The 14847-nt window shown below is 44.3% G+C and overlaps 2 protein-coding genes across 2 annotated transcripts; one reads left to right on the plus strand and one right to left on the minus strand.

Annotated features, from left to right (window-relative positions):
- Positions 1-1147: 1147 nt before the first annotated feature.
- Positions 1148-6021, plus strand: LOC125532470 (serine/threonine-protein kinase GRIK1). The gene is made up of 11 exons (XM_048696524.2): positions 1148-1593; positions 2321-2398; positions 2509-2553; positions 2634-2708; positions 3234-3321; positions 3448-3563; positions 4497-4592; positions 4894-4960; positions 5258-5373; positions 5452-5530; positions 5614-6021. Exons 1-11 carry the CDS (start codon positions 1255-1257, stop codon positions 5751-5753), a joined length of 1239 nt encoding a protein of 412 aa, XP_048552481.2. The 5' UTR covers positions 1148-1254; the 3' UTR covers positions 5754-6021.
- A 456-nt stretch (positions 6022-6477) lies between these two features.
- Positions 6478-10991, minus strand: ELF3 (hydroxyproline-rich glycoprotein family protein). Its single transcript, XM_048696523.2, has 4 exons — positions 10343-10991; positions 8705-9666; positions 8082-8133; positions 6478-7954 (listed from the first exon to the last, which is right to left on the minus strand). The coding sequence occupies exons 1-4, from the start codon at positions 10592-10594 to the stop codon at positions 6902-6904; spliced, it is 2319 nt and encodes a 772-aa protein (XP_048552480.2). The 5' UTR covers positions 10595-10991; the 3' UTR covers positions 6478-6901.
- Positions 10992-14847: the final 3856 nt, after the last annotated feature.

Below are 14847 nucleotides of genomic sequence, written 5' to 3' on the forward strand. Positions count from 1 at the left end.
TTACCATCTGCACATACATCACATGTTGGAGTAGCAATCTTAGCCCAAAGTGCTCTGAACACGACTGTTTTTTTTTTTCCTTTAGGCACAACGGCATTGTTTCGTCTTCAATCGAAGATGCCCTTGACGTCATTGTTCGGTTCAAAAGTATAATTTTACAATGCTCTTCATTCTAGTTTTATATTCGATCATTCATGGTCTTTTGTTGTTGTTGTTGTTGTTGTTGTTGTTGTTGTTGTTGTTGTTGTTGTTGTTATTGTTGTTGTTGTTGTTGTTACTCTGAATACAGTATAAGAGGCTTCTATTGTGTTATATTAAAATAATAAAGCGTTACACTTTACATGTGATAGGCCGTTACTTTCTGTTAACTCACTTTGTAGGTGTGCAAAAAGGAGGGTAAATGAGACTAGTAAGAGATGACTAAGGATGTACAAAAGCTAGCAAGAAAGAGGATAAAAACCCTCTATGTTTTTCTCTAACCCTGTGTGAGAAAGGAGAAATCCTTCCTAAATCTTCTGGCCCACGAGGCAACCGTGGGGTCCATATCATGGAAATGTTAGATGTTTCTTTCTTTTCATAAGCTCCAAGCGACGTAAAGGAAGATCTTCATGAACATGGGGTTATTCCAGCTGTTTTTGGCATCTTGGATCCATTGCAGTTTATCTTCATTGTCAGTCCATTAGATATTTATAAGGTGGTCTAGCAAGTAGCACTGAATTGGCATATAAACATCATGTGTTCGAGGGTTTCTTCATCAGGCTGCCCACACAAAATACATCTATAGTTATCTCCACCGTGATAGTGTTTTCATTTAAGTATATTTCTGGTGTTTAGTCGATTCGAGAGCAGTAGTCATCCGAATACCTTGATTTTCATTGTTGCCGAGGATTTCGAGAGCCATTTGAAGGTCTTGTGTGCTTTAGCATCTCTGAAGTAAAACTAGTAATAGCTTTTGGCCGAATAAATATCCGAGCCCCGGGCGTAAGTTCAGGAGTCTTTATCGTCAGAACTGTCCTCATTCCCGATGTTGTTGTTGTTGTTGTTGTAACGAAAACAAAAACAAAAACAAAAACAATAAAAATAAAAATAAAAATAAAGAAATGAAATTTGTTTGGTTTTGCCCAAATTTTGGCAAACAAAAACGAAATTCCTTGTGTTTTGTTCCTTTCCCCTGCGCCCAGGCCAGGCTAGGGTTTCTCACACGCCAGCAGGCAGCCAGATCCGCGCCGCCGGCCGCCCATTCAGACCACCAGGATGAGCTGCTGCTGCTGCAGCTGCTTCGGCTTCCTCAGCAAGCTGCACCACCGCCCCGCCGCCGGAGACAGCGACGGCGCGCCGTCCAAGGTCCTGCTTTTGCCGAGGTCCAGCGACGGCGGCAGCTTCTACGCCGGGGACAACAGCAGCAGCTTCCTCGGCGACGAGAGCAGGAGCTTCTACGAGAGGGAAGAGGAGGACTACCTCCTCCGCCAGAGCGACGGCGACGACGAGCCGCCCCGCAAGCGGTCCGAGGACATCATACTCTCCCGGGTCCGGAACGGCTTCGCCTGCAGGGACAGCCTCGTCAGGGACACCAGGAAGCTCTTCCGCTCAGAGGTAAGCTCATTAACACCACCAACAACTCTGTTTTCATTTCTCCAATGGTTTGTCCCTACAAATAAATCCTTCCGCTCCGTTGGTGAATTTAGCCGCTGAGCGCCGTAACATGGAGCCCATTATTTGTAGACCAAGAGTACTACCTCTCTCTCAGTTTACAGGGCATGCGCGTACCCCTAGGTCGTTAATTTGACCAACCTAATACAAGTCATATATTACAAAAAAATATACCAACATAAACTTCGGAGTTTCTACTTTCAAAAGATATAATTTTTGTGTTATATAGTTTATATTAGGGTGTTAAAATTGGTAACCTAAGTATACGCGCAAGACTTGTAAACTGAAACGGAGGTTGTACATACAATGTGGCCATCAACAACAACTCTGTTTTTTTTACCCGTTCATTCATTTCATTTCTCCAATGGTTGGTCACAAAGCAATCAATCCTTCCATCCGTTGACAATCGATCACACATGATCCGCTGGACGTAGTTGGTAGCGCACATGGATTATCTTTAGACCAAGAGCGCAATGTGGCCATCGCTCACTCTTCTGCCAAGTTATCCAACAACTTGACCAGGTTTTGATTTGATAGCAATGCCATGCCCGTTGCGTGCCTAGTCAATCAATGGTTCATGGCTTGTATGAGAGCATTTTTTTCCCTTTTTATCTTTTGAATTGACAAGTATAATCATCACTCCCCTCTTCTCCTTTTGGCATTGCCTTAGGACGAAACAACCGGCTGTAAGATGATCAACCAGTATGTTCACCTAGGCAAGATTGGTGCTGGGAGCTATGGCAAAGTGGTAATAACAACAACAGACCCTTGTCAAGTGTGCTGCTACCTATTTATGTACCACTACTTCCCTCGCTGATTACCTCTCCTTTGATTTCATTCTAATTCTAAACAAACAAGGTTAAATACCGAAACATCAAGGACGGAAGGTTATATGCAATAAAGGTAGGTGGTTTCGACATTTCTTTCTGCACCCGCTGCACAGTGCTATCTATGTCTACTTGACGGAACTCTATCTATTTCAGGTGTTGAGTAAACCCTACATGTTGAAAGTGCGTGTTGTGCGGTCAGAAACGGCCATGACAGATGTTCTTCGGGAAGTGAGTAACTCTTTGTTAAACTAGTATTTCCCTCTATAAGACCTGTCACTTTGCTGTGTTGTTATGGCGTGTGCAAAGTTCTCTGGGAATGTACTTGTCTGAGCTTTGAAGATATAAATACTGTTAGTACTTTCTCTATAGGCACACATTATTTACAGCTACAGAAGAAATCTATTTGGGATTGTGCACCCATTTAGTATGCGTCTTTTTTTGTTTATTTCAATATTACCTGTGACCATTTTCCTTCGCTTTAGTTTCACTGGCTCTGATGTTTGTTATCAAGAAGCTGAATTGTGCTAAATTTGCCTTGGGATGCTCCAAAGGATTTTGCCATCACCACTATATAATAACTGTACTAAAAAATTCAGTTATCTTTCTGTCAAAAGGCAGAAGCATATTATTAGTAGCATTTGTCAAATGTTGCATATATACAGTGTACCGCATCCTGTTTTTACTTGAGAATCAACTACCGTATTTGTTTTCCAAGTTCTCTAATTAGCTACCCTTTTATTGCATCGGATACAGGTATCCCTCATGAAAATGTTGGATCATCCCAATATAGTAAATCTCATTGAGGTGATTGACGACCCAAACACAGATAAATTCTACATGGGTATTTATTGTTGCTCTCGTTGTTTTGCTTTATTATTCTAACATGGCGCTATTTTAGCAGGCTTGTTGTCATCTTGGTCGTTATTTTACACGATTGCAATTTACTCTTTTCCCTTCCCATTGGCAGTTCTTGAGTATGTTGAGGGGAAAATGGTGTGCAATAACAGCATAGGTTTAGGAGAAGCTACTTCCAGGAAGTACTTGCGGGACATTGTCTCTGGTGTTATGTATCTTCACTCTCATGTAAGACTTTTTAAACTCTTCACCAAGGAATGGTTCATCATGGTTAATTCTGTGCTAATAATATAATAACAGTGTCTATTTTATTAGCACTTTGATCATGTCAAATAGAAATTTCAACAAAGATATTTGAAGAGCTCTAAGTTTGTTAGACAATCATTATTTGAAGCAGCATGTTTTAGCTTTCACATATTTTTTCCCTTCCACTGAACCTAGTTATGTTGGCGTGAAGCTGACCAGCAAGCTCAAATGGTCGGCGTAAATTATCTTAGTAGACAGATTTTCTGTTCATAGTGTTAAACTGTTAAGTCCATGTTTGCTTAGCTACTGACTGAGTTGTTCTGTCTCCGAGCTACCTGATTGCACAGGCAAACATTAGCCTGGGTTTTATAATCAATGCTCACCTCATGCTTTAGGAGGCATAATATATCAGTCAAATGTACCGACTTGCGTATGAATGGTATGCTTGCTGCTTTCGTAGGAACGTTTAGGGTTGAGCTTTCAGCTTCCATATTTCTTAGTACAGTGCTTGATTGTTGAGTTTCTTGCAGAGAAAACCAGAGTCCTATTTAAAGCCAATGACAGAAAACAGGGGAGATGTGAAACCTGCTTTCTTCTAGAGTATAATGCTTGTGGTCTTGTTTATGGTTTTAAATATACTTTTCTGATTGTATTTACATATAAATGTGGCATCTAATAAATAGTTAGGGCGGCGATATGCATCAAAGCATGATTTGTCTGTTGCCATATGAAGCTCACTTATTCGTAGTTGGCATATTCCACCGTTGAATTCTAATTCAGTATATGTGTTTGTGCACACACTTTGGTACATAATGGATCGCCGGAATAGGTTTCTACCAATAGTTTACATTCCATGTCACAAATTTTGCACTGTGTGCTTGATACAAAACTTATTTTTCTTGTGTTTTTATGCAGAACATTATTCATGGTGATATTAAACCAGACAACCTCTTGGTCACAAGTACTGGCAATGTGAAGATAGGGGACTTCAGTGTTAGCCAGATATTTGAGGTCCTTTTTTAATATTGTAGTTGTATTTTTTATTTATGCCAGTAAATTTATTCTCACTGGCAGGGTGAAGTTTTTTAGTCTAGCAAAGTATATAATCTTGGGCTTCACAATTTGTTCTTGTATAAAATCTAAGATTGCAAATTGCATACGTGAACGATATTGTCACTTACTCTGGGAATTTTGAACATTAGTCGAGTAGACAATGTAGTCTGATGATTCAGTGTTGTAAACCATTTTTAGTAGGGTTGTCGAGCCTCCTAGCTTGGTGCTTTACACATTGGGGTACTTGATTATGCTGCAGGATGACGATGATATGCTTTGGAGGTCTCCGGGTACTCCAGTTTTCACTGCACCAGAGTGCTGTCAAGGTATAAAAGGCGGCACGCACAATCAGCCAGTTACCAAAGTATCCATCTGAAGTACAACACCAGTGGTTTTTGGAATATTGGTAGCATGGTGCTGTAGGTGTTTCCACAGCTAAATGATTGCATAACTGCAGCAGATAAAGATAAACAAACCCATAGCCCCAAACAACTGTAAGCAACCAAAGGGCTTGGGTTGTGGGTGTGATGCCAATAAATATAAGAAGTTGCTAAAATATTCTCTGGCCATGGCATGAGCTTGCTTAATGTGATGAACAATTTTCCGCCTCCCTTCTGCTGCAGGTTCAGCCTACCATGGCAGAACAGCTGATACATGGGCAGTCGGTGTTACCCTGTATTGCATGATCACCGGGAAATATCCATTCCTTGGAGAAACTCTGCAGGAAACTTACGACAAGGTGCGAAATATACGTTACTCCCTTCTCAGTTTACCTACCGCATAGACTCACCAAGGTCGCTCCGCTGCTGTGGGACAGATCGCCAATGATCCGGTGGAAATACCCGGCGACACGAGCCCCCAGCTCGCCGACTTGATGCAGAGGCTGCTCTACAAAGGTGTTCCTTGCAGGGTTTTTCTATTTTGCAATGAAGGTGTGCTTGCTGTGTTAACAGTGGTGTCGTTTGTGCTTTCCTCGCAGATCCGGGAGATCGTATGACCCTGCAGGCCGTGGCCGCGCATCCCTGGGTCGCCGGGGCCGAGGGTCCGGTCCCTGAGTTTGTGTGTAGGTGCGGTTTCGGTCGCAGGAACAGGAGTGATTCGCAGGAGGCGGTGCAATAACAGAGAGCCAGCCTTTTTGGGCATTGCTGTGGTGCTAGCCTAGTAGTGTGTGTGTGTGTGTAGATATAACAGATGAAGTGTGTCGTAGCAAAACAATCTTTGTGTTTTGAGTTTTCGGTACAGAATAGAGTGCCAGTCGATTCTTTTTTTTTATCGCAAGCTTTACGCACATCGCCTTGTGTCACGGCGGCGAATGTTTTATTCTTGTTGAATCAATCCAATATAGTGAGAAAGCAGATGCTCCTTTTTTTTTTTCCTTTTTTCTTTTTTTGATGGGAGCAGATCTTCCTTTCTGAGAGTGTTTTTATTCCATGGGTGAATTTTGAATCTGATGTGTTATAAAATCTATGTTGTTTTTATGGGAAGAAGAATAACTAATGTGTTTTTCATGTATATAAATGACTTGAGAAGCTACAAACTAGTATTATTATTGTTAGGTTGGAATAAGAATCGCATTCCCTTTCACTAGAAAATAATAAATGACAGAACAATTCGTTTAGTCTACATCTAACCTGTCATACAAATCAAAATGTGGTAACTGTGTTTGGAAGTTGTAAAAAAACTCTCAAATACAATATGCTACTTTCAGCATTTGCAAATCCAAGTTCAAACACAAATTTAAAACTGTAACAGTAAGGTATTGGCTCACTTCCTGGGGTTGGCAATAATCATCTGGCAGGTTGGCCCAATATACAAAAATAAACAATACAGTACACAATGGGCAAAAAAAGAAACATACCAAATTTCTTTTATAAGATATCAGCAGGCACTATAGCTGCACATACATAGATAATATAGCAGAGCCATCACTCCCAGGTTTCACTTCTTTTTGCCTGAGACATACATACACCTAACACTAACAGTTACAGTTTTCATTCTGGCATAAATAGATAGATAGATTGATAGATACAAGTCCTGCTTTGCCCAACCAGCACTCATTCTGTTCTGGCAAGTCCTGCTTTGCTTTGCATATTTACAGTCGCCAAAAATTCGCTTTTACCGACACCGAGGGACAAATATATAGGAATGCTATTTGCTTGCTGCCTGCCTGCTCAAAAATAACAACATACTCCCAAGCGCTAATTGGCTAAGCTTTCTTCCTTCCTTTCTTTCTTTGTGCCGGCCAACCACCGCATGCGGTCGCTCGGTCACGGGCCGTTCTGCTGCCTCTCCATCTGGATCGACCGGAAGATGCGCGCCGCCGACTCTGACGCGGTGCGCGCTGTGTGCGGGACCACCCGGATCACACGGGCCGCTGCCGCCACCGGGTTCTCCTGGCTGCCCGAGGAGACCTGGGGTTGCTGGGCCGCGTTCCCGTTCCCGGCCGACGACGTAGGGAGGGGCGCCGCAGGTGCGGCCGCGGCAGGGCCCCTCGCCTCGCCCTGGCCCTGCTGCCTGTCAAAAGGGCTGCTGGCGGCGCTGCTCCCTTGCAGCTCGCTGCCGCGGGACGAGTGGAACCTCCAGACGCCGCCGGCCGACACGGCCTCGTTCCTCATGTTGCACGAGCTCCTTGAGTGGTGCTCGACATGAGTGTTGGGTCGCGCTGCGGCCACGCGGCTCACCTGCTCCACTGCGGAGGATGAGACCACTGGGTTCATCACTGGCACGCTGAAAGGCGGGAAGTACATCGGGGGCATGGCTGGTGGGCCGCCGACGCCCATGTGCTGCGGCTGGTGAGGCATAGGGATGCCGTATGGAGAATTCATGAATTCCCCAGCTGTAGATGGCAGGCTCAGAGGAGCACAGCTTGCGTAAAACGGGGCCAAGATGCTTCCTGCCGGGGGGCACGGCCCTGTGTATGGTTTGTAGACGAACCCTTCCGACGGAGACATGACGGGAACGAGCCACTGATTCTGAGGCGGAGGAGCACACCAGTTGTTCTGCTTGTTGTCGGGAGGAGCAGGCATAGCAGGAGGGTTACTGCTAACCGCACCGTTTGATGCAGCTTGGTTCTCATGCCGGACCTCGACTACATCATTGTCTTGAGATGGTGAAGCCTGGTTTCCTTCAGTGTTGTCTTTCGAGTACTCCGCCTGCTGCAGGGTAAGCTGTGCATCATCGTCGTCTTTGCTTTTAGCTGATAGAAGCTGCTTTTCCACATTGGCTGCAGCCGTCTTCTTCTTGCTTGTCACCAGGGCACTGCCAAGGCACGGATCCCCTTCAATAAGTAGGTGTGGAGATGCTGCAATCAACTTCTGCACCTGCTTGCAAGCACATACATAACATGGCTATATCAGCCTCCCAACACAAAATACATCAATAAGCTAACCGCCCGCTTGTGGCGAGTAAGAATCACAGGCTACTATATATTTGGTGGCGCAGACTCACTTTGATCAGTCGATGCAGCTCGAACACTTGGACAGCAAAAACCCGCTGCTGACTGTATAGAGTTCAAAGAAAAGTGATTACAAAACAAGAAAGGAAGTTATAGTGATTAAGAGAGATACTCCCTCCTTCCAGAATATAAGGTGCATCAGTTTTCGTGCAAGTCTAACTTATGTATGTTTGACCAAGATTATAGAATAAAATATCGACATCTACAATACAAAATAAAATAAAATACAAAAATACTTTCCGTCATGGATCCAATGATACAAATTTGTTATTGTATATATTGACACTTTTTTCTAAAAACTTGGTCAAACATGCACATGTTTGACTTTTGAAAAAACTAATACCTTATATTTTGGAATGGATGGGAGTACTACATTTAAGCATCAGTCTGTCAAAAAGGAAAAGAGATGTTCATAGAATGCACATGACAAATGTGCATGCGTGTTTGTGTTTGCATGTGTACAGTAGGGTGATTTGAGATGATACAGCATGTATAAATGGGAAGATCTAATCCGCTCGACTGCCTGGCTCATTTGCTGAGCACCAAGCTTATGTGCACACAGACCTTTCAAAAACACGAAGACAGAAAGGACAAGACCTAAGTGGTGAATACTTACTTGACGATAGCTCTTCTTGCTTTCCAGAAATGCTTTGGACCAATAGCACCGACAACATCATCTGGAGAGATCTCCAGATCTGGCAGAGATTCCACAGAGGAATCCGAGGAATCATCCCTCTGCACATCGTGATGTCCGGTTGATCTTTTTCTCTTTTCACCAGTCTCTCTTAGGCCTTTCTCCGACAGTTTAGAAGCGCCGTTGCATGCGATGTCAGTAGAGTATGGCCCATTTCCAGCCTTTGGAGCATTCTGAGACTCAGCAGCATTCTCATTCCTTGTTCTAGCCTGATGCCCCTCGTTTCGGGAATGTTGCTTATCAGAAACATTTATACTGCTCGTCTCTTTTACCCTACTATACGAAGAGCCTTTGTCGTCTCTTTTACCCATTGTCTTCTCTGCAGAAAATTGAAATGATGAAGTCCTCTCTTCAGCTTCCAAAAAGTTTGTCGTTGTGTTTGCTGGTGCTTTGTCCCTGATAATACTTGGAGAGTCCATTGATCTCGTGTCCGACGCGTTCCTTCCTTCCAGGTACCTCTTGTCGGTGTTGGGAAATTTTGCAGTTGGTTTGGACAGCGTAGGCCCACTCTTATACGGACTTGTAGCTGGGAAGGGTGTGGAATTCTCTTGGATCCTCACTTCCTCATGGTTGGAGCGAGGGCGCACTCCAGAGCAGAAGACAGAAGGAACCGTAAAATCATCATCGTGAGTCAACTTCTTCCCAGAAGAATTCTTCGTGTTGTTGTTGTTGTTGCTGTTATTGTCTCTACGCTGTGAACTACTACACTCAGCAGTCGATCCTGCAGCATAGGCGTCCTTGCTCTTAAGCAGGGTGGAAAGCCTCCCAGATGTAGCATGGCCATCCCGCCCACTCGAGTTGGTCTTGATGTGTTCGGGCAAACGCACAGGTTCGTTTGAAGGCACACAAAATGATGGAAAGAGAGGTCTGTCGATCCCACCAATCTACAAGAAAAAGGCGCAAGTTAGTAATAAGTAGTAGTTTAAAAGAATGTACTCTAGGATACAATTACAAATGAAGACATTGCCCAGTCGTGTCTCACTGAAAACTCATCATCTTTGCTGTGTGCAAGTGCAAACAGAAGTGACAGACAATCTTCCAATTCCACATCCCTGATGCCTATCGTGGGAATCATCAACCATGTACCCGGATGCGCCCCATAACCGTCACTGCACTAGCGTTCAGAAAAGAAAACTGCCAAACTCCGGAAAGCGATAATCAACGCAAGGTATCTAACAGATAAAGAATCACTCGTCGAGAGCCAACCATACGTACATCGTAAGCATCTCACGGCACTCGTAATCATACAACCATGCGTGTGTCGCTAAATTCGCATACATACATACATCAAAAGAGCATCAATAGAGCGAGCGGCAAGGCGAGACGACATGCCGGCCAAGCCAATAGAGGCATCCTAGTCTAACACTGACACTGTGAAGCCCCCACTGCACTGCTGCTGAAGCAACCGCCGGCGGCCATGGCAGGCGGCATCTAGGTTTCAATCCAATCCAATCCAATCCAATCCAATCAGCGGACAGGCTAAAAATATATACGTGCATACATAGAGGCAAAAAAGAAAGAAAAGGAGAAGATGGGTGGGAGGAAGGAAGGAAGGGATACCTGTCCGGCGGAGGCGGAGGAGACGGCGGCGTAGCTGGCGGCGGGGCGGTGGGCGGCGGCTGGGGCGGTGTTGGCGGCGTTGGCGGCGAAGCGCTGGGAGGGGACGCTGAACTGCTCGTAGAGGGCCATCTTGTTGCGGGGCGGCGCGCGCGGGCCGCCGCCCTTGAGCGTGGTGTCGTTGACGTGGAGCCTGGGGAAGAGCGGGCCCATGACCTTGTCCTCCCCGCCGTCCTTGCCGCCGGCCCTCCTCATCGCGGCCAGCTAGACAACTAGCTAGGACGCCATCATCGCTCGGCCGGGGGAGGGAGAGAGAGGGTGGGAGGGAGGGAGGGAGGGAGAGGGGACGGAGAGGAGATCTCCGAATCAAGAAGAAGAAGAAGAAGAGGAGGAGGGGAAAAGGGCGGATTTTTCGGGGTCTCCGGACCGGGCCGCGGAGCACGGGGGCAGCGGGATCGGGCGGCGAGCGGGATTCGGATCGGTTGGGGAGAAATATCTGCCGGCCGCGGCCCGGGGACGGAGCAGGAGGAGGGGAAAAGCGGAGGAGGAGGAGGAAGAAAGGGAGAGGTGGTCTCTGCCTCTGCTCCGCTCTGGTGAGGTCCGTCTGGTGGAGGAGACGGCCACGCCCACCACCACCAACAGTGTGTGTGTGTGTGCTGGGGCTGGGATGACATGGGATCCTCATCCACACACAACACCACTGCAAATGAAAAACAAAACAAACATACTACTACTCCCACGTAGTACAAATTTCAACTAGAACCCATCATCCAATCCCCAAAACCAAAATGTAACCAACAAAAAACCCTTCTCTCCCCGGCCGGCGTCCACCCTGGCTTGAGCGTCAGGGCGTCGCCTTTCTTTTCCGTGCTGAAGATTCATTCATCATGTGTCCATGTTCTTTTCCCTGCATCTGTGTCGCCATACATGTCTAGACATGCTTCATATCTCAACAAACAAACAAACAAACAAACAAACAAACGGCGATATCGAAACCTACATCAACACTTGATTTTGGCCGTATCTCCGACGGAGGCAAATGCCAAGCGCGCCACAAAAGTCATCGAATTTGCATCGACATTGTCATCGCATCCAGCTTTATCCAATATGACCCTTTTATATAGGTGAATACATACATCCATCTTATATGTTGTGTAAAGCTCTTCTAAGAACAAGAAAACGTGTTCAAAAGTTGGTGGGTACAGCTAGGCTCTTGCAAAATTTCACCAATGAGGAAGGGGTATAGTTGAGGGAACAGTTTCATGTACTATTCACTTGCTCTGTGTGTGTGTCTGTGTGTTTTGCTAGGCACTGGCAGTTAGTATATCCTTTTTATGCATGTGAACCCATGCCTATATTTTCCTTTTTAATTTTTTCATGAATTTAAAAATCCGTATGCAATGAAAAAGAGTCGGGGTTGTCTTTTGACACCGATGCGGGGTAGGCATTCCCATGTCCGCGGAGCTCGTCTTACCTAGTGCTTCTCTCCCGGTCTCTCCATAATCATTCGACATTGCTAGGTCGCTTTGACGGCGCTTTAGACTTAGTATATTTTTTTTAACATGGGGAGTGCTCCCAAGAACACAAATGCCTCATTTATTATCAAGCAGTGGTACATAGCATCAAACCACATGACTCAAACTAAAAAAAAACAAATTGCCCCTAATTTATGCTAAGAGGCTACCAATTGGGAAAGAAATTGCAACTGTGTCTGAAACAACAACCGTACAGAATGAAGCAAGCCAACGTCGGGGATGAATAATTTGTCCAACGAGCACTCCACAACTACAAGCCATGGACTTCGCACTAAAGTTGCACTGCCTCCCATGTAGCATCGTGGTCGGGGGGATAAGAAAAGGGCATCTTTCAACCATAGGATTCGACGGATCGCCGGAGAGAGTTGGGTTTCGACCACCACATGATACGTCTCCAACGTATCTATAATTTTTTATTGCTCCATGCTATATTATCTATTGTTTTGGATGTTTATGGGCTTTATTATACACTTTTACATCATTTTTGGGACTAACCTATTAACCCAGAGCCCAGTGCCAGTTTTTGTTTTTTTTGCCTATTTTAGGGTTTCGAAGAAAAGGAAAATCAAACGGAGTCCAATTGACCTGAAACTTCACGGAACTTATTTTTGGAAGGAAAGCAACCTGATGGACTTGGAGTGCACATCAGGAAAGAAACGAGGGAGCTACGAGGTAGGGGGCGCACCCACCCCCCCTAGGGCGCGCCCTCCACCCTCGTGGGCCCCTCGTGCCCCCCCTGACGTACTTCTTCCGCCTATATATCTCCATATACCCTAAAACATCCGAGAGCACAATAGATCGGGAGTTCTGCCGCTAGAAGCCTCCGTAGCCACCGAAAGCCAATCTAGACCCGTTTCGGCACCCTGCCGGAGGGGGAACTCCTCTCCGATGGCCATCTTCATCATTCCGGTGCTCTCCATGACGAGGAGGGAGTAGTTCTCCCTCGGGGCTGAGGGTATGTACCAGTAGCTATGTGTTTGATCTCTCTCTCTCTCTCGTGTTCTTGATTTGACACGATCTTGATGTATCACGAGCTTTGCAATTATAGTTGGATCTTATGTTTCTCCTCCCCCTCTACTCTCTTGTAATGGATTGAGTTTCCCCTTTGAAGTTACCTTATCGGATTGAGTCTTTAAATATTTGAGAACACTTGATGTATGTCTTGCCGTGCATATCTGTGATGACAGTGGGATATCACGTGATTCACTTGATGTATGTTTTGGTGACCAACTTGCGGGTTCCACCCATGAACCTATGCATATGGGTTGGCACACGTTTTCGTCGTGATTCTCCGGTAGAACTTTGGGGCACTCTTTGAGGTCCTTTGTGTTGGTTGAATAGATGAATCTGAGATTGTGTGATGCATATCGTATAATCATACCCACGGATACTTGAGGTGACATTAGAGTATCTAGGTGACATTAGGGTTTTGGTTGATTTGTGTCTTAAGGTGTTATTCTAGTACGAACTCTAGGGCTGTTTGTGACACTTATAGGAATAGCCCAACGGATTGATTGGAAAGAATAACTTTGAGGTGGTTTCGTACCCTACCATAATCTCTTCGTTTGTTCTCCGCTATTAGTGACTTTGGAGTGACTCTTTGTTGCATGTTGAGGGATAGTTATGTGATCCAATTATGTTAGTATTGTTGAGGGAACTTGCACTAGCGAAAGTATGAACCCTAGGCCTTGTTTCAACGCATTGCAATACCATTTGTGCTCACTTTTATCATTAGTTACCTTGCTGTTTTTATAATTTCAGATTACAAATACCTTTATCTACCATCCATATACCACTTGTATCACCATCTCTTCGCCGAACTAGTGCACCTATACAATTTACCATTGTATTGGGTGTGTTGGGGACACAAGAGACTCTTTGTTATTTGGTTGCAGGGTTGCTTGAGAGAGACCATCTTCATCCTATGCCTCCTACGGATTGATAAACCTTAGGTCATCCACTTGAGGGAAATTTGCTACTGTCCTACAAACCTCTACACTTGGAGGCCCAACAACGTCTATAAGAAGAAGGTTGTGTAGTAGACATCAAGCTCTTTTCTGGCGCCGTTGCCGGGGAGGTTAGCGCTTGAAGGTATATCTTTAGATCTTGTAATCGAGTCTTTTAGTTTCTTATTTTATCACTAGTTTAGTTTATAAAAGAAAACTATAAAAAAATGGAATTGAGTTTGTCTCATACGCTTCACCTTTTTAATATCTTTCGTGAGTATGATGGAAAGGATAATTGTGCTCAAGTGCTAGAAGAAGAAATCTATAAAATGTTTGGCACTAAATATTTGAATGATGAGAATGATTGCAATGTTGTTAGTATGAATTCCTTGAATATCCTTGATGCTAATGATATGCAAAGCCACAAGCTTGGGGAAGCTATGTTTGATGAAGATGATATTTTTTGTCCCCCAAGCTTTGATGAGCAAATTTATTATGATGAGAACAAAGTTGCTACTTATGATGATTATTGTGATGAAACATATGCTATAAAAAGTAGTGATGATTATATTTATAAAGCTTGTCATGATTATGATTACCCCTTCTCTGTACATTACTCTTTTAATGTGGAAACAATTTATAGTATTCGAGTCTCTTATGATGCTCCCACTATTCTGAATGAGAAGAATTTTGCTTATGTGGAGAGTAATACAAATTCTATGCTTGTAGATCATGAAAAGAATGCTTTAGGTGCTGGTTATATTGTTGAATTCATTCATGATGCTACTAAAAATTATTATGAGTGAGGAATATATGCTTGTAGGAATTGCAATAATATCAAGTTTCCCCTCTATATGCTTAAAATCTTGAAGTTATGCTTGTTTTACCTTCCTATGCAAGTTGATTCTTGTTCCCACAAGTTGTTTGCTCACAAAATCCCTATGCATAGGAAGTGGGTTATACTTAAATGTGCTAGTCATATTATTCATCATGCTCTCTTTATGTTTCAATTCTTATCCTTTATGTG

Source organism: Triticum urartu, chromosome 1A, assembly GCF_056163025.1.
Source record: "Triticum urartu cultivar PI428250 chromosome 1A, HENAU_Tu73, whole genome shotgun sequence".
Classification (NCBI taxonomy): Eukaryota; Viridiplantae; Streptophyta; class Magnoliopsida; order Poales; family Poaceae; genus Triticum; species Triticum urartu.